A 24,126-nucleotide genomic window follows, 5' to 3' on the forward strand; every position below is an offset into this window, starting at 1 on the left:
TGAAGGGATGAGAGAATTAAAAGAAAACAGAGAAAAGGAAATTGAAGGGAGATGGAAGTTGTGATGCTGATAGAGCTTACGAATCAAGAAGTGATAATAGTTCTAGAAAGGAGTGAGACAGAAAGCCTCAAAGAGTTGGAATTAGGAAGGGGCTTTTGAGGCATTGTGTGACCCAGCTCCCTCTGTTTATAATTGAAGCGCAGAAGAAAAGAAAAAGGAGGGGAGGAGAGACTCCTTTGTCTCCCTATAGGCACAATCAGGGGACTGGACTATCTATCTACAAAGCTAGCAATCTATGAATTATAAGTCATATATATATATATATATATATATATATATATATATATATATTTTAAGATTCCTTATTTGGTTAAGATATGTCACTGTGGTCTGTGTAACTTTTATGAAAGTCACCTTGTAATGGATGATGTGAATGTGTTTGATTTTCTCAGTTCTCAGACACTCAGGATCATAATGCCCTTCAGTTTAAAAAGTAGCTTATACAGTGTGATGGCTTTTTAAAAAGTTGACCAGTCCTTAGGTATGTTCTGGAACTAATGCTGAACTTCTGGGAAAGTAAGAATCTAGGCTAGAACCAGGTCCTAGACCTTTCTGGTATTCCGTTGGGTGATGCCTCAGCTTTCTCATTATTAAAATCTACGATGTCTGTTTCCTTGGTGTCCAGGTTTTCCAGTAAGTATAACACATCAGGAGAGGCTCGCGAGCCAGCCACAATGTTGATTCCACTGGTCTCTGAGGATGTTTTTGTGTCAAGTGAAAGAACGGGCTCAGAACTGATGGGATCTGGACTTAAGCCTGTCAGGGAGGCATGGCTGGACGCCAGGAAACCGGGGAGGCTCCACCGTTTGAGGAACTTGTCATTATCATTAGGGTCTTCCCCAGAGGCTAACGTGAGGATGTTTCTCTCATCTTTGGCTGAACTTGTCTGAGGACTGGGGTCCGTAGGAGGTGTCCCTTTCTCTGAGGGGAATGCAATCAATCCCACAGGCACCTCCTGCTGTCCAGTCCTGCTTGGCTCAACCCCGGTAAACTCTGCGCTCTGGATGGAGGCAGTGGAGTCACGTGATGTGGGCACTGGTGCCTCGGTCACTGTGATCAGTACCTCCGGGACCTGTGGCATTTTGGTGGGGGAGACCCTCACGCTCGACTGTGGAGTCAGGCTCTGCAAAGTGCTTGTCTGGCTGGTCTCCCTGATCGTGGACAGCTCCCCCAGGCTGGAGTACGCCTTGGGGTTCCCCTCTGGGGAGCAGGGTTGCCTTTGGGCAGGTGAGGCACGGTGGGGGCTTCTCGAGGGCACATCCAGCAGATCTCTGGCTGGGCTGACCTCGCCACTTGGGGGGAAGAACATGGAGCTGTCGCTGGCCTGCCTGCCATAGCTTCTCCTCCTGGGGCTGGCGGGGTGTTCGTGGGCACTCAGGAACCTCTTGACTCTTCTAATCATGGAATGGCGCTGGCCGTGCTTCTCGAAACTCCACAGCCACTCCTCACCAGGGAGATCCGACCCGGACAGTCTGAAACACACAATGGCAAAATGCAGGCAGAGCAGTTTCAGGGCCCCAGCTCTGTGGGCAGAGTCTCTGAGATCAGGACTGAGTTTTGTATTTTCACATTACAGATTTTGAAATGGGGGAGACTTTAACTTGAGATTGTCTGGCAGAGATTCTCCAACCTTTTGGTCACAGGACCTTTTTAAACTCTTACAAATGATTGAGTACCCCGAAAAGATTTGTTTATGTGGGTTACAGCTATTGCTACTTACTGTGTCAGAAATAACAGAGGAATATAAAAAGATTGCACACATAAGAATGTACAAGCACTCATACCATGAAATGTTAAGTGATGACATCATCACATAGCATGTAGCTTCTGGAAAATTCCACTTTTCCAGAAAGTCAGGGAAGAATGAGAATGAAAAGGTGAATAACATTTTAGTGTTGTTACAAAAATAATTTTGACCTTAAGGACTTGGGTCTTGGGGTGTTGGTTTTTGGGGATTCCCAGAGTTCCCCACACCACACTTTGAAAATCACTCATCTACAGACGTGGACCTTAAAAAGAAGATATAGTGTGTATTCTTTCTCCTTTATTGCAGGTGAACCAAGGTCATGAACTAAGGATCTGTAAACCCCCCCCCCCCAATAATGCATCATAGCCAAATTCAAGACAATGCAAAAACAGCTCACATTTACATTTATTTAAGGACCTCCCATGCCTTAATGCAGTTAATTATTGTATTCATTGTGTGAGTTGGTACTATTATTATTCAGATTTTACAGATGGGGAAACTGGGGCCCAGAGAGATTGCTAAAGATAGTGTAGCCATTGAGGGCCAAACCCAGAAATCTGACTCCAAAGCCTTTGTTCTTAGTCCCTTTTATATAAAGTTTGCTACCTGGATGTCAAGTGGTGAGGTAGAGCCTGGGGGGGGGGGGGTGAGGGGAGGGGAGGGTGCAGAATAATGAGTAAAACACAATCCTTGCCCACAGGTAATTTGTTAACATCCCTGGTCCACTCATCTAGGGTTACAGAAGGAGAAATGGGACCACACATCCATCAAGGAGGGCGGTGTGTGGTCTCTCGACGTAGCTGGGCTCCCCTGTGATGAAGTTTGATAGATTTGGTAATGTTGAACTTTCAACATTTGAGACATAAAACGAATAACCCTAGCCTTTTGAACCTTCTCCTTCAAGGCTGAAATAAAATGGATAATTGGGATAACAGCGAGGGCTATGGGGTCGCAAGGCCTGCTCCCGCCTCACATTACATGGTTGTCTCATGTGTCGGTGGATTTGTGGTCTTAATGGGGTTCAAAGAGGAGCTACTTAAAGCCTTGCCTTTAAACCGCAAATGCTCACACCAGCTCCGGGAGCAACAGTGCTTGGTCCGCCCTGGTTCCAATGTTCCTATCGACAGCCCTGGTGACAAGATGCCTTCACAATGCCAGGTGCGCTTTGTGTGACACAGAGGGGAGTGTCGGGGCAGCAGGATGTTGGTGTAACCTGAAAGGGTAAAGTGAGCAGCAAAGAGAACATCATTCCTCCGTGTTTATGAATAAAAGATGGCTGATCGAGATGATTAACTGGCTAAGTGTCCCGGGATGGCGTCCGATTACAACCTTGTGCTGGTATTCTAAAGCCCCAGCAGTGCCCTTGGCTACCAGATAGCCTCTGGCCCACCTCGGCAGTGCATGGCTCCGATTCGGTTACGCCAACTTGAGAAATGCAGACTCATGTCTCAGCGGCCCCGGTGACCCAGCTCGCCGAGTTTCATTAGGTCAGATCTCCAGTCACACCAGAGGAGCGACAAGCGCAGTTGTTCACTAAGATCGCCACGCTGGATGCGCCCTGGGAATCCAAAGTAGGGCTGCCAATCTCTCTTTATAGGGCGAGCCTCTGTCCTCCATTTGAGATCTTGACTTTTTATTTGGGATTTCTCTTCCTCAACTACTTCTAAATCACACTGCCTTGTAAGAATGATAAAATCTCCCAGGGGCACCTGGGTGGCTCTCAGTCAGTTAAGCGTCTGACTTCCGCTCAGGTTCTGTATGATCTCATGGGTTGCGAGTTAGAGCCCGGGTCAGGCTCTGTGTTGACAGCTCGGACCCTGGAGCCTGCTTCAGATTCTGTGACTCTGCCTCTCTCCCGCTTACACTCTGTCTCTCTCTTCCTCAAAAATAAATGTTTAAAAAAAAAAATCTTCTAGGAAACATGTTTATACTATCATTACTTCAAAACTTTGTAAATCCTAAGGACAAAATTTTCTAACTATGCTGATGATGGACATGTATATTCAATGGGGGCAAGAAGATTAAGGCCCTGCATCACAAATTAGAGAGAAACAGACCAGTTACAAAGAGCAAACTGCAAAAAGGCCAGGGCTCTTGCTAATGTTCTACTGGTTCACCAACTGACACCGGGCAGGGCTGCCAGTGACACCCTATTGTACCTTCCTGCCTCATGAGACTGTGTCGTGGACGCATGAGAATTATCCACTTACCCAACTAAATTTATTGAGCATCTACTAAGAGTAAACCTGTTGCATCAAGAACTGTATAACACAGTTTAAAAGGAGGGAGAAGGCACATATATAATTAGCTAAATTGGGACAAAGTAAGTTTTTGAGCTGACTTTTTGATATCGAGAAGGAATCAAATGGGCAGAGAAGGGGCAGAGCATGCCAATGGAAGAAGTGACTTGAACAAGTAAGTAGGGGGAACTTTAGGGTGTTTGTGTGTGAAGATGGGAAAAACTTGAGTTGTACAAGCACAGAATAATGTCAGGCATAAAGCTGAAAAGGTAGCCTTGGATTGTGTTAGAGTCTTATGTACCAGGTAGAGGGATTTGGACTTTATCCCAAAGGCAGGGGGCAACTATGGGCTGCCTTTGTGAACGAAGGGCATAGGTAGACTTGTGCTATTTTGTGGTAGTTCTGGAAGAACTACGTGGACAGCAACATTGATGAATGTTGTCGTCCAGAAATGCTTTGGGTAAGAAACATGACATGGGAACTTTCTACGCTATTAGTCAGAAAGACCTATTGGTGGGTCTTTGGAGGAACACTTGGTGGCCTGTGCTCTGGGGGGGAGGGGCAGTTTTATGGAGGTCATGCTGAAGTGGTGAAGGAAGCCTTTTGGGTGTTTATGTTGTCAAAGAGCAGTCGTGAAGCTCCCCGCCCCCACATGATGAACCCAATGACCTTTCTTCCAAATGTGTCCGTGAGGGAATGTTTCACTGCCAGCACACAATCCCTATCTCCTTTCTCTGAAAGTCACGGTTCCCAGTAGGACATCAGAAACCGTGGTTTAAGAACAAAATGGTTTAAAGCTTAGAGCACACAGAACAGACTACATTGAAAGATGCTCCATTTCCCAAGTTGGGCGACTTGGATGTACCTTTTAGGTCCTTTCAGACTTTCTTCTCCTCCTTATTTGGTTTTTAAAGTGTACTTTTAGTACAAGGTTAGTACAATCCTGGGGCCCAAATATCACACCACTTAAAACACTCCAAAACAACTATAGCGGAAACATTATATGGTAGAATATAAGCGTGCTCATTATATTGCTATACATTAGAGAAGGTCAGCTGAAAAAGGTTCTGGAATTCGCTTGGACTTAGATAGGCAAGTAATTAGAGCTAGGAGGACATTCATGGAAAGTGCCATGCAGCCATTATTGTCCAGAAGATGGAATTTGAGAATTGCCTCTGTGGTGAGGAAAATGATTTATTCGGGAGCTCGCAGAGCCAGGATTTCTGCTGCCTGGGCTGATTCTAACTAGCTGTGTGACCTTAGGAGAGCCACTTAACCTTTCTGTGACTCAGCATCATACTTGAAAACTAGTGACAACAATACTTCCTCTACCTGCCTTAGAGGCTGTGGGGGAGTTCAAAAGAGTAATAGATGTGGAAAAGCTTTGAAGAGTAGGCAATACGAAAAGGACTCTGTCAATGACTGGCAGACTTTCAGAGGTGATTTCCAAGTCATTGTTGACTTCTCGCACCTGCTTGGAGGAAATGATAGCGTCTGCCTGAAAGTTAATCCCTTTTCTCCTCCGAGAGTGTATTTTTAAAATGTCACTACCCGGGGGCACTTGGGTGGCTCAGTTGGTTAAGTGATTCTTGATTTCGGTTCAGGTCTCGTGGTTTCGTGAGTTCGAGCCCCTTGTCGGGCTCTGCGTTGACATCACAGAGTCTGCTTGGGATTATCTGCACCTCCCCAGCTTGCACTCTCTCTGTCTCTCTCAAAATATACTTAAAAAAGTGTCACTACACCTTGGTGCTGCCATCTGACAATGAACACCTTAGAAGGGATGACTCTCACAGTCACTTAATGGTTAGACCAGGGCACTGAGTGAATGGAGAGGAAGCATAAGGACAGGAGAAAGCTGATTATTTGGGAGAAGGAAGATGGGGCCGATCAGGTGGCTTTCTTGCAGACATTGCCAAATCCTGCAGTTAACATTTATTGCACAATGTAAATCCTCCATACGGAAGAGATGAGAATGAGGAAGGTTGTGCTATGTGTTGGGCATTATTTTGAAAGGGTGGAGAAGGGTAGGTGTGGGAGAGAGAACAGGTTATGTTAAGCCAGGCGGGCTAGTTGGTTGTAGCTGAGTCTAGGAGGGAGAGCAGGCGTCATCCTCCAGGTCGCACTGGCGTCAGGATTGGGATATGTTATTTCAATCGCAACTGTTATAAAAGACCAACAACCCGCACTTTCAAAATATCTACTGGGCACCCAGTGAACCATCAGCCCCACAGTCTCCCTTGCCAGTGACAGATTTCTGAGGGCACAGGCAGCAGTGATTTCAGGGCTTTTGAAAAGACCCTTGGGCTGCTCAGGGCACAGAAGAACACTTGTCACCTCCTGTTGCCATAATAAGAGGGGACAGGACTGCTGGAGACGGCAGTGACTTTCAGAATTCATGGCGTGTGTCTCACATGGAAAGACCAAAACAGCCCCATTAACTTGAGAGATCTGATGCATTTTTTTTTTCCCCCGAAGCAAGCTTTTCACAAAGCTTTCTCATGTGTGTGATCAGGTAAATAAATACAGAGCTTCACAAGATTAAAGGATAAAACTGGATAATGCTTGCCTTTCTTTCTCTGGGCCACCTTTTTTTTTTAACCTCCTCCCCCCAGGTTTATTGATATATAACTGACATATAACATTCTTTAAGTTTAATGTGTACAGTGTGATGGTTTGACATATGTGTATATTATAGGATGTTTACCTCAGTAAGGTCAGTCAACATCTTCACCTCACACAGTGGCCATTTTGTTTGCTGTTGTGCCAACGTTTAAAGTGCTATTTTGAGGGGCATCTGCGTGGTTCAGTCTGACAGTGTCTGACTTTGGCTCAGGTCATGATCTCACAGTTCATGAGTTCGAGTTCCACATTGGGCTCTGTGCTGACAGCTGGGAGCCTGAAGCCTGCTTTGGATTCTGTGTCTCCCTCTCTCTCTGCCCCTCCCCTGCTCATGCTCTGTCTCTGTCTCTCTCTCTCTCAAAAATAAATAAAAATTTTTAAAAAGTGGTATTTTGACACTTTAAATTCAATTAATTTAGGCCATTTTAACAAAATTGAAATGAGGAATTTAGGAAATTGATATTTAATATGATGAATTCTACTTCTCAGGTCAGATTTATTATTTTCAAATTGCTAGTGTTCCTCAAAGTCAGGCAGCTGCCTTGGAGGGAGCTGATGATTTGCCTGAAAATCTATCTGGGCAGAGCCTGTGTGGAGGGACATTTATTCACAGCAGAGCAAAATGTACTCTTCAAACCCATTAGGGGCAAGTGCTGTTATTTTTAACCTTCTGCTCTGCAGAATCTTGTCAGAGCCGTAGCCTAGGATTTATAAGATGGGAAAGGTAACTCGTGCTGAGCTGGGAGGTGGGGGCCAAGCACTGGGAGGAAAACCCAGCGGACAGACGTTGTATCCACCCAGCACCCCCTCCTGACTCCCTTGCTGGGGGACAGTTTGGAGTAGGGGAGCATCACGGGGGGTTTGCTTAGCTCACAATAGGGGCTCCCAGGGCTGGTGACCCTCCTGCTGCCACTCTCTTGCCTCTCTGCTAGTTTGGGCCAAGGATTACAGCAAATCTGGTAAAAGAACGGGCATATCTAGACTCCTGTTACTACTCTGGTTATGGTCATGGGCCCTCCGCTGGCTGATGCAAAAATAAGTTGTGGCCCCAAATGGGGGTTCACTTAAAGTCCCCCACATTTCAAAGCTGTTGTATCCTGTGGGAGTTTTGTGAGAAAAGGACATTAAGTCATCTATACCTGTCATGTCTTTTAGAAGGTGAAAATCGAGTGCCAATGGTGAGCCTAGGTCGGCATATGAAAGAATCCCTGAGAAGGTTCTAGAATTTTAAAGTTAATAACGCACAATCATCTCCTTGGGAGGCTCTGTTTCTCCTTCCTTTCTGGTACATTAAGTGAAAATCAATGTTCCAAGAATACATTTTTGTCGAAGTTAGTGATTCAGAATTTTGAGATATTTTTGGTAGTTTATAACACACGCATGCAATAGTATGTATCAGACTATGTATTTTCTTGTAAAAGCTATAATATTTGAATATAGTTAGCTAAGAGAGGATAACTTACTAAAACATCCATCTAGAGGTATATTTAACCACAATTTAATAAAGGACGTGCTTGTTAAATACATATTTTGGTATATTTGAACTAATACCGCCAAGAAGACTTCTGACTGTGCTACGCAACCCGAATGTTTTGTACACATTAAATACATACGTACAATTGCAAAAAAGTAATTATATTATTTCTACACATTCGGAGAGACTTTGGAATGAAGATAGATAAGTAAAAGTCATTATTTCTGGGTGTTTGCAGTTTTACAGCACCAAATAAATCCTAAATAAATCCCTCCGCTCCTAACCAGAAGGAACGCTTGCAAAAATCTGTATCTTTCTCCTCTGTGCTAAGTGCATCCTTAACTGACTTCATAGATCCATTCCTTAAGACCACTTAAGTGTGAGGAAGTTGCGACATATTTGAATGACAGCAGAAAGCCCAGTAAAGCGGTGTTCATTAAAGGGTATCGCAGCAAGTCCACGGGCTGAGAGCACTCTTTTACATCAGCAGGACCCTTAGAGCGAGCACACTTCCATGTGTGCACATGTCAGTGATCCATTTCATAAGCAGCTACTGCCACTCTTCTCCAGGATTTGGAATCCTTTAGCTGCTATGGATAGATGTTTCAGTGGGGTTTTCCCAATGCCCTTAAGGGGTTATTGCTTCTTTGCTCTTGGGGATTTTGATTTTCGAGATGGGATTAAAGGGAGTTATGAGACCTTAGGACTTTAATTTCCTTGTGTTCCATTCCTCAGAGACTTATACATTTGTGCTAATGGATAATCCTAAGTATTTAAAAAAGAACAAGAGTTTTGGAGCGACCCATGGTGCTGTCATGTGAATAGCATTCTACCTCTGGCTAGCTGTGGTGGGCTAGCCCTGGATCTTACTTTTTGTTTGTTTGTTTGTTTTTTAATGTTTATTTATTTTTGAGACAGAGAGATTCAGAGCATGAACGGGGGAGGGTCAGAGAGAGAGAGACACACACAGAATCTGAAGCAGGCTCCAGGCTCTGAGCTGTCAGCACAGAGCCCGACGCAGGGCTTGAACCCATGAACCGTGAGATCGTGACCTGAGCTGAAGTCGGACGCTTAACCGAGTGAGCCACCCAGGCGTCCCACTTTTTGTTTGTTTTAAAAACAAATTTGGGGGGCGCCTGGGTGGCTCAGTCAGGTAAGCGTCTGACTTCGGCTCAGGTCACGATCTCACTGTCTGTGAGTTGGAGCCCCGGGTCGGGCTCTGTGCTGACTGTTTGGAACCTGGAGCCTGTTTCAGATTCTGTGTCTCCCTCTCTCTCTGACCCTCCCCCGTTCATGCTCTGTCTCTCCCTGTCTCAAAAATAAGTAAAACGTTAAAAAAAATTTAAAAAAATAAATAAATAAAAATAAAAGCAAATTTGGGGCACCTGGGTGGCTCAGTCGGTTAAGCATCCGACTTTGGATTTCGGCTCAGGTCATGACCTTGTGGTTTGTGGGTTTGAGCCCTGTGTCAGGCTGCACTAATTTGTGCAGAGCCTGCTTGGGATTCTCTGTCTCCGTCTCTCTCTCTGCTCCCCTCCCACTTGTACTTTTTCTCTCTCAAAATGAATAAACAAAAAAAAAGAAATTTGTTTTCAGCAATGCTGGCTTGAGTTTAAACATTCTAGGTTTGTTTTAGTAAAGTTTGGTATGTTAGGTGTAAGTGTTTGCTATTGTCCAAAGAAGAGTCATTTGCATTTCAGGGCTTGGGCGTGTTTTCTTCACACGCATCTTATAGAAAACTCTTCCCTCTGCTTGTGGGTGACCTCTTCATCTTGGTTAATAGTGTCTCCAACAGTAAGGATGATGAAAAGACACCTTAATTAAAACAGCAGATCACCGCAATGTATACTTTAAATACCTCATAATTTTTATGTCAATTATACTTCAATAAAGCTGAAATTAAAAAAAAAACTGTTACTTTAAATACACTGTCATTCCTTGCTGTTTGTGCATATTGGCTTGGAATTTACCCTTTGCTGAATCTCCTCCTCCTATTTGTGTGCTAGCTCCTAATTTAGTCTTAAAGATGCACATTGGACTCCTCAGCTCCAAGAAGCCGTCTCTCATTCACCACGCTGGGTGAAACATACCTTTCTTTTATTCCCATAAGACTGAGCGTTTCTCTATTGCTGGGTTTACCACATGGTACCAGAACATGTCTCCTTGTGTCAGTGAGCTGAAGAGGTATTTGTTTTGTTTTTGTTTTTGTTTTTTTTGCCTATGCCTAGCATTTGAAATAGAACCTATCGTATACCAGGCCCTGAAAGAAAATTTGCCTGAATAAATGGATGAGTTCATTCCATATGTGAAGATACGAGGAAAAACGTGATATTTTAAATTTGTATTTGAGATGAAAATATGGGGCAAATCTTACTTTATTTCGCTAATGTACATTTGGTAAATGTGTAGAAAATATGGCAATATTTTGAATATGTCCCTGAATATAGAGAACAGAGGAATCGTCTCTAAGGAGTTTTCTTTTTTCTTTTAAATTTTTATTTACTATGGTGGGGGAGGGAGAGAGAGAGAGAGCACGCATGTGGGCCCGCGCGCTGTGGGGGAGGGGCAGAGTGGGGGAGGGGCAGATTTGGGGGGACAGTAGGCTTCCTACTGAGAGCAGAGAGCCCGATAGGGGGGCTCAAACTGGTGAACTACAAGATCCTGACCTGAGCCGAAGTTGGATGCTTCACCAACTGAGCCACTCAGGCCCTCCTAAGGAGTTTCCTTTTTATGTGGAAATGAGTAGTCCCCTGAATGTAAAAGAAAATAGGAGGCAGAGTAATTTCTCAGGTTTCTCTTGGATAGTACTTTTGTTCAGTTATTGAAGGGCATTGCCTTGATTTTAGAATTTCTGGGTCATGGGAATTGTGATCATAAGCTTGAAACATTGATGTGAAAAGGTAAGGGAAATTTGATTTCTGAATTAAATATGCTAGGAACGTACATCATAAATAGAATAAGAAAATTAAAAACTTACTCAACCAGGAAAGGATTTTATATGCTCATCAAGCAGCAAACATTTTTCTGAACCACTTGAATCCATACTACTTTGACACCCGGTCTTTATCCTAATGCACAGGGCTCATTGACTCAGTCATCATCAACAAAATCACCTGTGCTACAGTAATCCTTACTTTTACCTTCCCTTTTCCCCTGAGCCTTCGTCAGATGGCTCACTTGATATTAACTTTGTATTTGGTGAGTGAACAGTGAAATTCTTAGGGAGTGACTTTTATGAGTTTAGAGGACAATCATTGCTTTCAGCCTAGCAAACCATTCACCTATTCCTGGTAGTACCATTCTAATTTTCTTAAGACATCACCTCCTCCCTATGGTTGCTTGGGGCTGACACATGCCCCTTGGTCCAAAGATGGACATGTGAACAGGCCTCAGCTAATCAAAATATTGTGCTTCCCTGTTCAAGAATGGGCACGTTCGCCAAGCCCAGCCAGTTAATTCAGTACTTTAGTTTTAAGAGTCATGTTCTTTCCACAGGATTTGCTGACAGGATAGGTTGTAAAGCTGCTGGCTGCCATCTTGCTGTTTTGCCAGTCTGAAACCTGAGCCAGTGGAGAGAAAAGCTGAACTGAAGAGATAGAGAGGGCAATAGTGAGTCCCGGTGACATATTTTGAGCCTCTGAAATTAGCCACACCCAAAGCTAGGCTAGTCTCCAGATGTGACCCAAGAAACCCCTTTTTGCTTAAGTTAGCTGGAGTTGGTTTTCCAACACAGGTGAGCAGAAACAACTTGTGTAACAGCACAGTCCTGGAAAGAATCAACAGTGGGCATTTCTGTGAATACTCCAAAAGCCTGCATTCCTGTAGCGACTTTTCCTGGACTGTGAGGTTCCCTTTGAATGGTCCTCATTCATGCACAAAATCAAGATCAAGTGAACTTTTGCCTAATTGTTTCTTTGATCATTTGGTTCCAGAGTCCAATTAAATGCCTCCCAGAAACCTCCCCTAATAGACTCTGGCCTTTGCCTGTGGCCGTTCCCATCATGCTAGTAAATAGGCTGTCTTAATTAGAGGAATTCAATTCTCTCTGATAACTAAAAACTTTTTGCTGCATTCTTAAATATCACATCTCCCAGTTTTCTCTCAAGAATTTTTTCTCTGTTCCAAATTTCCAGTGCTAGCTTAATATGAAAAATGGCTTAGATTTGTTTAATCTTTCTTTAATCTTTAATCATTTTGACATCCACAAACAGGGTACTTACATGAGTCAATATTAACAATGCTATATGGTTACATCTAGAGTGTTTTGATGTTTCCAATCTCATTTAATATTCTCAATAATTGTTTGGGGTAGATATTTTCTTCGAGGTCTTATAAATCCCCAATTCTGTGTCTCTATATTTAGAAATAGAAATAGATATTTTAATAATTTCTAAAGAACATGGACACAGAAGAATGTAATATTATGATGCTTGGGATGAATATGTAGACCAAAATGAAAATCTTGAGACCAAACAAAAACTGTCATTGTAACCATCCTGCAAAAACAACTAACTGGATGATAGATATGGAGCACAAGGGCACTTACAGTCCCAACAGTGATACCACAATGATTCTCCAGCCCTATCAAATGTGCTAGTCTCTTTTCTCTTACAAATTAGACCTTCAATTCTGTGCATTAATCAGTGATGGGAAGGGAGAGAAAGGTTAAAGCCTGTTGAGTTATCCAAGAACAAATCCACAGAAAAGCATCTATTAATTTTTAAAATTGAGAAGGATTTCAAAACCCATGAAACTGCCACCACAAACTGCCGAGAAGGGCGAACAACAGTGAATTGCTCTTTGTGGAGACTGAGCAACCAGCTGGGGTTGGGATGTGCACAGGAGAATCCAGGCTTGTCGGGCCATCTGGAAGCCAAGGCAAGCCTAGCCTGGGGTGTGCAACCTTCTATCAGGTATGCTTTGAAGACAACAGACAAATCTCCTGGCTCCTAAATCATCTCATCATTTGACCCCACTCCTGAAATTCTACTTGGTCATCTTTTCCTTTGGGTCTTGAAGACCTGTTAGGATTAAGAGACATTCAGCCAAGAGTGAAGCCTTGTGGGAATAGGGCTGAAGCTGGATATCCTCGTGGTTGGGAAACAGGAGGGCTGAACACCGTGGGAGAGAGGAAAGAAGGTCCCAGGTAGCAACTACAGGACGTGAACTTGCCTCACAAATCTGCCGAGAGCTGGTCTCAACAGCAAACCACAGTTTTGTCACAAGTTGTAAGAAAAATCCTGCAAAAGTTTTCCTCTTTTTTAAGGGGGTTCTCCTTATTTTTCTAAATTTGTCCACAGTCTTCTCTTTAAGTTACTTGGAAACTGTGGCAGCTGCCTTGAGCAAAAATACTTAAACTTCCCCCACATTCACACATTTCTCCAAAATCAAATACATTATCAGATTTAATAAAATTATTCGAGAAGTGTGCGTGAGTTACTTCAGGCCTCAGCCCATTTATTTAAAGCTAAGTACATAGGGACAGATTGTTATGTTAAAACCACAGAACAGAGACTGACTTGTCTACTAAACATAGTTGAATTAAAATCTTAGAGAAAACTTATCTCATTCCTTAGGATTTGCTTGTCTCCAAGTAGTCTAACACAGTGCCTGCATGTGGTATATGCCTCATAAACACTTGTTGGAAATACATTCAGTTATGAACGTCTTAAGTAATAAATGATTATATAATTGAATAAACTACTTTTCAAATCGGAAGGAAAAAAGAGGATAATTTCACAACTATTGCAAAAGTTTTCTGTGGCATAAAAACAAGGTGAAATGCAAATTACCCCCAAATACACATGCCTGCATGTACGCATACACCACATTTAAACTGGAAGCTATAGTCTCTTTGCTCTCAAACTTCCTCGGGCATATTAATTATACCTGAAAATCTGAAATAAGATGTTACCAATTGAGAGTTGTCGTGAAAGTGAGTTCAAGACCAGAGCATAAAAAATCAGAACAGTGACCAACTTATTTTCTAAATATTGATGATTAAAAAAAATGCACTCACCCCATTTCGACTGTTGACCCCAGAAAGGAGGGTATGCAGTAGTCAGCGGCTGCCAGTGTATAAGGTGGTCGAGCAGCAGAATCATCCCAGTAAATGTCCTTCTTCATCTTGGGTAAGCTCATGTGCATTTCATCCACAGCTAAAAGAGAGACCTAAAATCATTGTTTTATTGTTAGAATAATTTGGATGTGGATTGTATAAAGACAGAGAGTAAGCTCCAATGGGTGGATGGGATTTGCAGCAGGATGGAGCAGTCTGAGAGAGTAAATACACAAATGTCCGTTGTTCATATTTGCTGTAACCAGGACCGTTGCAGAGACTTGCACATGTTTATTGCGTGAGGGCACTTGGCAATGGGGGTTAAGTGGGGCTATAAAACTGCCCAGACTTGGTTTATCAAGCCACATGCCCAGAATGGAGCTAGCTACATTTTACTAGGAGGCAGGAGAGACTCCTTTTCCTTCTTGGTTCAAAGTTACCGTATTGTCTAGTGGCTATCCTTACAGCAACCTCATAATTCCAGATATCATAGGAAGGAGAAGATTCTTAATATCCCATTCCGTTGATTCCATAAACGTACTTATACTTGATATCATTTCTTTTTAAAATCATTTTTAATGTTTATTTATTTTTGAGAGAGAGAACATGAGAGGGGGAGGAGTAGAGAGAGAGGGAGACAGAGGATCCAAAGTGGGCTCTGCATTGACAGCCAGAGGGGCTTGAGCCCACAAACCGCACAATCATGACCTGAGCTGAAGTCAGATGCTTAACCGACTAAGCCACACAGGAGCCCTCTTTTTTTTTTTTTTTTTTAAAGTAGGCTTTAAGCCCAGTGTGGAGCCCAATATGGGGCTTGAACTCACAACCCTGAGATCAAGACCTGAGCTGAGATCAAGAGTTGGACTCTTAATGGACTGAGCCACCCTGGCACCCTGTAATTGATATCATTTCTTATGTGCCCTGATTATTTGTTTGTTTGGATACATATATCAGCAGGTCTATACTGGTTGGGGGATATATATATATATATATATATATATATTTTTAAACATTTAAATTTTTTAAAAAAATTTTTACTTATTTATTTTTGAGACAGAGAGAGACAGAGCATGAGCAGGGGAGGAGCAGAGAGAGAGGGAGACACAGAATCCGAAGCAGGCTCCAGGCTCTGAGCTGTCAGCACTCGAACTCACGGACTATGAGATCATGACCTGAGCTGAAGTCAGACGCCCAACTGACTGAGCCACCCAGGTGCCCCTGGTTGGGGCTATATAGTGGTCTCTCTCCTTGACTTTGACAAACTAATGCATGAATAAATTATTAACCTGCAAATCCGATCTTTACAAAGAGCAAGTGTCCTAACCATTATACTTCCTCCTTGATAGATTGACAATGTGATTGTTGGAGGAGGTCATGGAGAGGATGTAACCTCTGCTGACCTCAGAGCTGAACCCAGGCTACAGGAGGCCCTTTACCCCCACCCCTCCCCTGTCATGGGAATGTACATTCTGCTCACTGTTCTCACAGTGGAGCCATTTCAAGGACACAGCCTTGAGAGAGCAGTGTATTATTGAGACCATCTGGACTGAAAGTGTGACTGAACCCAGTTAAGGACTTGGTATAAACTTTTACAATTCTGGCAGGTGGGCATGGAGATCTACGTGTCTTGTGGCCGCCCCAAACAAGCCTTGTAGGTCAGTTCCCTAGCTTATTAGACCTGCCACCTACCAGTCTGGAGTAGCTTCTTTCTTCCATCTCTCCCAGCCCTCTAGGTATGCGGCCAGTTTGTGAACCAACAGTGAAACATAGTGAAACATTTGAACCTGCTTAAGAACTGAGCAAGGGCCTGAAGCAAGTAGCCAGGTTGAAGTTCTTTCCTTATCTGTGAGGACAGAGAATGGTCTGAGGAGAGTCCTGCCTGGAAGGAAAATTCTCTCATGCTGATTCTTTAAGAAAAACCTCTCTGGAATAATGCTTTGGGGGTAAGGGTCCTGGGGTCCATTAGGTTTAGTTCTGTCAGATTTGAGACATAGGCTGGTATGGCCCACGTTTCCAGTGTCCAGCTGCTTGGACATCTGACTGCAGGGAACTTCATGACATGGATTTGGGAACTCACACCAGATCACTTCTGGCTGCCATTGTCTGTCCCTGCTAATCTCACTTGGGTGGCCACAGAAACCAGATTAAAGAATGAATTAAAACATTGCTCTGCAGTATGATGGAAGAGGCTGTGTAAAGTTAATAAACTTACAAAGAAAACTGGCTTGAAATTCTACTTAGGGGAAGGGGAGGAAAAATAAGATAAAAACAGAGAGGGAGGCAAACCATAAGAGACTCTTAAATACGGAGAACAAACTGAGGGTTGCTGGAGGGGAGGTGAGTGGGGGGGGTGGGCTAAATGGGTGATGGGCATGAAGGAAGGCACTTATTATGATGAGCACTGGGTGTTGTATGTAAGTGACGAAACACTAAGTTCTCCAAAACTACGCTATATGTTAACTAACTTGGATTTAGATAAAAATAAAAATAAAAATAAATTCTATTTACAAGGGACTAAATTTCACTGCAACTGAGACCCAGGACCTGTGAAGTTCCAAAAGGAGCAGAGACAAGATACTGAAAAGCCAAACCTCTTTCTTTTGTGGCTGCAGTTCTGAAGTTCAGGGGCTTGCCGTCAGAGTCTGTTCAGATCTGAAACGTCACAAATGATTCATTATTCATGTTTGTAAAGGAAGGAAAAGCTCCTCTAACCTGCAGATTTCTGTCAATGCACCAGTTGGTTTCGAAATCATCATCATCTTCTCCAAAAGGGTTGATAAGCTGCTCAGCTACCTGCGGTGGAGAACATAGAATACGTCCATCGTGATGCTTATGAAAACTAGGAATGCAAGCTAAAGGTGACGGAGGTGATGCCCTTTGCCACTTTCATAATACGAAGCCCAGAGGGGAGTGGGTGGCTCCACAGACGCCGATGTTTACCGGCAAGCGACACTGCTCTCAGACCACGAGTGAGGCACCTGCGTGGGTTTGCTCTCCAGCGGAACCTGTCTGTTCAGCTGGTGACAGCACAGGCCCTTCAGGAGAAGTTGTGCCATGTAGGAGCCAAATGATTGATGTCCGGGTACAAATCAAACCCGTGAATGTCGAAGGAGCGCAGATAAGGTGCACTTCCAGGGCGACGTAGCCTGGGGGCTTAAGGAACTTACAAGGGCCCAAGTGATGAGACAAAATGTAACCATGAGGAAGGGAAAACAGCAGAGATGTAGAGCACAATGAAAGAAAATAAGTCAAGGAGTTTTCACAATTATTGGATCCAACTGTTGAATGAAAAGTCAGAGAGCTGGGGGGTTATGAAGCTGGAATTTGTCTCACTTTGTTTTACTCTAAAGGATTTACTTTTATCTGGTGGGTCAGTTTTCCCCACTATGAAAAGTTGAGGCAGCGTCTTACCGTATATTTTCTAATAGTTGGTCAATATGAAATGATCTTAACCATGTTCTGGCATTGAATAGCCTTCTTGGTAAGAGAAGGCTACCAAATATGACTCCTTTATTATTCTTTTTAAATCCCTTGCTTTTTATTATCTAGTGTGTGTGTGTGTGTGTGTGTGTGTGTGTGTGTGTGAGAGAGAGAGAGAGAGAGAGAGAGATATTTTACATTCGGTCTAAATGGGAAAAAAGTGTATAAAATAAAGACACCATTGATTAGTTGAATTTCTATGTTCTGAGACCATTTTGTAGAAATTCTGTCTACTTATTTTTTAGGACTTAAGTCTAACCACTAACCACTTAGAGCAGTTGTTCTCAACCTTGGATGAAGATCAAAGTCACCAGGAAGGCTTTAAAAAAACTTGATGCCTGGGTTCCTCCCTTAGAGATTCTAATTAAATGGGTGTGAGGTTGCGCTGAGATATCAGCACCTGGTGAAACTCCCGGGAGATTTTAGTATGTGGATGGAGTTGAGAACAGTCAACTTAGAGAGATACGTTGCCCCAGTTCCCCAGACAGGGCAGGGCCTGAGCCCAGAATCAGTCAGCCTCACAGCGACATCCACGTCAAGGTCCTTTCCAGGGCCTGTCTATCCTTCCTAGCCTGAGATTTTCCCTAAGTGGGCCACTGAAGAGTCCTGGAAAATATTCTTGTTATAACCAGAATTTCACTTTTATGGGATCAGTCCTGCATATAGTATGAGAGTCTACATTTAACTTTCAAAATGATACCTATGTTTCAGAATTGATTTTCTCAAAAAATATCCTTTACTCTTTTGGAGGCTTCATTTCCAGCAGGTAACTAATATACTGTTTATAAGGTTAAGATGGGATTTTTACACTTTGAAAATATTTATAAATATTGGAATGGACAAGATAAAACAGCTGCTTAGAAATTGAGATATAATCCATTGAGTGGGAAAACACTTCTCCTAGGACTGTCTATCTCTTAAAGGAGCTAATGTGGTATTTTCATATTTTGCCTTTAAAAATATTTTATAAAGGAAAGGAATGTTAATATTTTATTTATTATTTTTTAAAATATAGGGGTGCCTGGGTGGCGCAGTCGGTTAAGCGTCCGACTTCAGCCAGGTCACAATCTCGCGGTCTGGGATTTCGAGCCCCACGTCAGGCTGTGGGCTGATGGCTCAGAGCCTGGAGCCTGTTTCCGATTCTGTGTCTCCCTCTCTCTCTGCCCCTCCCCCGTTCATGCTCTGTCTCTCTCTGTCCCAAAAATAAATAAACGTTGAAAAAAAAATTTTTAAATATAATTTATTGTCAAGTTGGCTAACCTACAGTGTGCTTTTCAGTTTGGGAGTAGATTCCCGTGATTCAGCGTTTACATACAACACCTGGTGCTCGTCCCAAAAATATTTTAGAGGGCATTTCCCAAGGCAGGAACTGCTAACTGTTCCTAACAGGCTGGTCGAACACCTCACATAGACACAAAGCAAAGAATAAGAAGCTTAGCACAACTCAGGGGAAAGGGCAATAAAAGACTAGAATGATTGGGCACCTGGGCCATTTGTAGTGATTTATTGTTTATAAAACTAGAGTCTACTTTTTTCACTAATGGGAGAGGAGAGCTATTAGTCTCTCTTACTCTTTCTCTGTCTTAAATGCGTAAAAATAATTAAGAATTACCATCACCTGGTTGAAAATGGTTTTGCCATTTATAAAGGACATGCTTTTACTTTTTGAAATGTCAACGTATTTATCGTTCCTGGTTAAGATTCAAACCAGTGAAGGTAAAGGCACTGGCAGGGAAAATGTTGCCACCGCCTGGAAGGCCTCCACGGTGCATGTCAACATGTGGCTGGCCAAAAGGTCAAAAGTTTGAAAATTCGATTTTATTCATCTTCAAACTGTCATTAGATTTCATTTACCTTGATTTAGCCATTGTCTTTGTGCGTGTGTGTGTGCGTGTGTGTGTGCGTGTGTGTGTGTGTGTGTGTGTGTGTGTTCCATTCACTACCAGGCTCCGGCTCTGGTATTTACCTGTGCATCCAGGGAAGGGTAAGGGGTGCCGGGAGGGGCGGGGGTTGGAGCAGATACAATTCTACACCCATGACTGGACAAGTCCTCCCCTCACTGCTATGACCTGTTAATTTCCTGGCAAACCAAATGTCGTCACAAATCCTGGTGTTTCTGGTTTTGATTCTGTTGAATCATTTTCTGAGTCTCGGTTCTGGTTTTGAAAATGGGATGCATTTAATGGGGGACAGCTAGTGGGACTGCGGAGAATCACAGTTAACTATTTACAGAGTTGAACAGAACCAAGATAATAATATAATACGAATACTTAACTCTGATACACAAGGCTTCTTATTTACTCTCTTTTACTCTGCCTACTTGCTTATTGTGGCATAAAATATCAGTGAAGTCACAGTTATTACTTTAATTACATTATTATAATCCTAATGGGAGCACACAAAGACTTAAATTACTGGCCGTAAAAGAGTATTACTGCAACGTCTTTGCTTAGATTGCTGCAATATGGTACTCACCACATCACTTGAATCCCTAGTTTACAAGTAATAACATCTCTGAGTGATTAAATCTTAAATCTACCTTTGACTCGCTCATGAGCGAGTGACTCAGTAAAGGACCAGGGTGCAAAGGACAGAACACGACAGATTACAGAGCAGGTCTCAGGCACAGAGACGGTGGGCTACCTTGAGCCATCCTGCATAGAAGAAGAACTGTAGGAGAGTGAAGATTGGAATGTAAAGATCTAAGTCATGCCCCGCGTAGCCTTTGGTGGGATCCAAAAACTGGCGTCCAATCAGGCAGGCAAAGAAGAAGGTGTAGACAGCCAGAGTGACAACCTGCAACGGAGAGAAGTCTGAGTGAGAACACAGCGCTGGACCCCCACAGCAGGCCAGAGTGCCTAAGTGGGCAAGTAGCTAAAAACCACATGCAGGGGCACCTGGGTGGCTCAGTCGATTAAGCATCCAATTCTTGGTTTCAGCTCAGGTCATGATCTCATGGTTCGTGAGTTCAAGCCCCGCATTGGGCTCTGCACTGACAGTACAGAGCCTGTTTGGGATTCTCTCTCTCTCTCTCTCTCTCTCTCTCTCTCTCTCTGCCCTTCCCCACTTGCACTCTCTCTCTCTCTCTTTGAAAATAACTAACTAACTAACTTGGGGTGGGGGGGGGGGGGACAAACAACACACGTGCAAAGTATTTTATACCTGGGTGTAAACCAGCGGAATCCCAACCCAGTCATAACCAAATAAGAGGCTGCACCAAGAGCGGTATCTGTTCATTTCCTAAGCCAGAAACAGATAAAACATGGTTTGCTAAATGATGCGTGTGGCAATAAATATTTCCTGGGATTCATAACGTGGCCATGTCTTTTATGAACATGTCTGTAGAAGGACAAGGCTGACTTTGTAAGGCTGGTAATTGGTTCTGAAGGCTATTCCAAAAGGAAAATCCTGAAAATGACAATCAACGCCATTCAACAGTGCAAAAAGGATGGAGACTGATGGATATTTTTAAAAAAATATTAAAATAAATCAGGACTTTATAGAACTATCGCCTACTCTATTGAATCCATGATTTGCAACATGTATATTGGTCCAAAGTGTTGATGGGAAGGCAGGGGTTAGTATTTTAAATAAGTAATTTCTATCCATTTTGGTAAATTTATGTGGAGAGCAGATTTGTTTGTTTGTTTGTTTCTCTACTTCTTTTGGAAACATGCTTGCTGTAGAGTTTGGGGAAAAAAAGTACTTCCTAAACCTTTCTCCCCCACAAATGAGGACTTTAGCACACTTATATTGGCAGAAAATATCTGTCTGGAATGGAAAGGACTTGAATCTACTGATTTCTCCTTTATCACACATAAATTACTATATAAGCCTGGGAAAAAGTGTTATGTTAATTTGGGAGCTATTTTTATATCATTCACTCCTTTTGGCCTAATACAGGCAGGAGACTGTCATAGGGCATATATATCTAGCCCTTCCATAGATCTGTTTCTCAGATGAATTCAGGGTTATTTCGTTTAATGAAAACATAATTTTGTTTCCTGGAGCATCTGACAAGTTGGCTTAAACTCAGGAACTTCTAGTTTGGGGGAACTGATTGGGCAGGTTTATTTCTACTCCAGATTTTACTCTAGGATCCTGGGGGATGATAAATATGCCATGTGGACACCAGGTCATTCAGAGCCCTTGACAGCTGTTGCTAATCAATTAAGGGACACTTTCTTACAGAGCCCATGACAAAGCCAAATTCTGTTTAGACAGAATTTCTAAGAAACCACTCCCAATCAACCTGAGTCAAAACCTGTATACTACCCCTGTCCTGCATGTTAAGGGTTCTAATACTAGCCCAGTCTTTCTGGTTCCTTTGGAACCAGGCATGAACAAAGCAGACACATCCTGGTCTGACCTGCTACATCCAGGTCCCTGTTGGTCTCTGATTAGCATCTCTTATGGGTGGTTTGTGACGCACTTACAGTCATCAGTGATTGCAGATCAACACTGTCTCTGATTCTACCTTCCTTCCGGGCTTTAGCTGCAAGATTTCCAAACCAGATGAATGGAACCCAATATTTCAGATGAGGAGATTTGAGGTGGTCAAATAATTTTCTTTCATCTGCCGTCATAAAACCTTTAGCACAAAATAAAGATAGCTCAATTTTACAGAATTAGCTTAGTACTAATACATTACCATAAATACTTTCATGCTTAGTATGTGAGCATACAATGAGGGGAATATTAAAAATATATAAAATGATGGTTCTTGCCTCAAGTAGTTTATGCTTGTATTAGAGATAAGGAATGCGTTTGTGCGAGTGCACACACACAAGTTTTATATCAGTAATACATAAGGCAAGACATGTTGGCAATCCCTCATAGAGATGGCCAGTAGAAAGTAAGGTGACATTAAATGTGGACTAGAACATCTGGGGAAAGTTTCTTCTCTAGGTTTTGGTTTATTCATCTAAAATTGGGAACAAGGATACTTAGAAATGTTAGGATTAAAAAAGTTAAAGGTGTTACCACATACAACTCACTTAGTATAGCATGGAACCCGTGAATCACATACTTTTCCTCCTGACTGCTCACTCCTTGCACAGTCCTGATCAACCAGGACCCCTTCTGTGAAGCCTTCCTTGATTTCTATCTTCTACTTCCCCGGGAATTTCTCCCCTTCAAAGCTCCCCACACAGTGCTCTCTGTTGCCTTATATTTTAGTAATGCCATACATAAAGGTTTTGCCTGCCAAGACCCATTGGAAGGGCCAAGAGCATACTGTCTTCATAGTCCCCACAGCGGTTTGCATATACCTTAAAAGTATAATTTTTATAATCTTTATTTATGTGTGTGTATAACACAGTTTGCCTGAGTCCCAGTGACCTTTCTGAGCCTCAGTTTTCCCAAGTGCCAAAGGAAGATGATAATATCTACTTCCCAGGGATGTTGTAGAATTACCTGAGTTGATGGAAACATGTCGAGAGCTTAGCATAATGCTTAGCACATACTTAGCACTCGATACGTGCAAAGGCATAATATATTATGAAATTTTAGCTATCCACCCCACCTTCAACCTGCACACCAAGGAAAGAAGAGATTTGAAAAAGTTGAGAGGAGAAATTAAGTAGGTTTATTTAAGAAATAAACATTTACTGAATATCTACTATGTGCCAGGGTTCATTCATACAAATATATACTTTAAAAGCTTACAGTTTGCACTTGACTTTTTATTTTTTTAAAAAAATTTGATTGAATCACTCAAATGGTACAGAAATCCAAAAGGGCCAAAAGAATATTAATAGGAAAAGTAAGTCTCATTTTCCCAGCCACACAGTTTCCCTCTCTGAAGGAATCACTACAATGAATTTATTGTGTATCTTTCCAGTTATACAGGCTTAATTTTTAAGAACACGAATGGCTTTCTACTACATGCATATCTGCCATTTGCTTCTATTTTTTGTTTATATCTTGGAGATCTTTTTTGTTGTTGTTGTTAATGTATAGAGAGTGGCATCATTGTTTTTGATGGCTGCATTCTAGTTAATTCTATACGATATTTTAACTAGTCCTCTTTTGAGTAGACCTTTACATTGTTTAAATTTTTTTGTTATCAAAAACAATGATGCCATGACTATCCTTGTACTTACTCCTTTGACTTTTTAAGTGGACTTTTCAATGTTAATTATGATTTAGTACAAATAATGTTTTCTGAACTAATGCTGTTCTCAAAAACTGAGTTTTGCTAGATATTGATTTTGAGTTACTTTTGTCTCAGGAGGAATGTAATCATTTGCTTATGAAATTCTAACACATTCAGATGAAAATCACTTTTGCCCCAGTGTAGCACAGTTAATATCTTTAATGATCTGTAATCAATCTATGAATCTGATTATCCTGCTTCAACTAATCCGCCCTCTTTACCATGTAGTTTTATTTCAGAGGTGTTACCATAACAGAAAAGAAGTCAAAGGAGAAGTGAGATGTGCTCTGG

The 24,126-nt window shown here is 42.4% G+C and overlaps 1 protein-coding gene across 3 annotated transcripts in view; it reads right to left on the reverse strand.

The window, feature by feature from the left end:
* Positions 1–356: 356 nt before the first annotated feature.
* The window catches only part of BEST3 (bestrophin 3), a 39,259-nt gene continuing 15,489 nt past the window's right edge, over positions 357–24,126 (reverse strand). For all 3 annotated transcript variants that reach the window (XM_053226483.1, XM_053226484.1, XM_053226485.1), the window contains 6 exons: positions 22,115–22,269; positions 20,841–20,918; positions 20,322–20,474; positions 16,911–16,991; positions 14,160–14,311; positions 357–1,532 (listed from right to left, as the gene is read on the reverse strand). In XM_053226483.1, the coding sequence (XP_053082458.1) occupies positions 590–1,532; positions 14,160–14,311; positions 16,911–16,991; positions 20,322–20,474; positions 20,841–20,918; positions 22,115–22,269 (1,562 nt within the window). In that variant the 3' untranslated portion in view covers positions 357–589. The remainder of the gene's footprint in view (positions 1,533–14,159; positions 14,312–16,910; positions 16,992–20,321; positions 20,475–20,840; positions 20,919–22,114; positions 22,270–24,126) is intronic.

Source organism: Acinonyx jubatus, chromosome B4 (assembly GCF_027475565.1).
Source record: "Acinonyx jubatus isolate Ajub_Pintada_27869175 chromosome B4, VMU_Ajub_asm_v1.0, whole genome shotgun sequence".
NCBI classification, from domain to species: Eukaryota; Metazoa; Chordata; class Mammalia; order Carnivora; family Felidae; genus Acinonyx; species Acinonyx jubatus.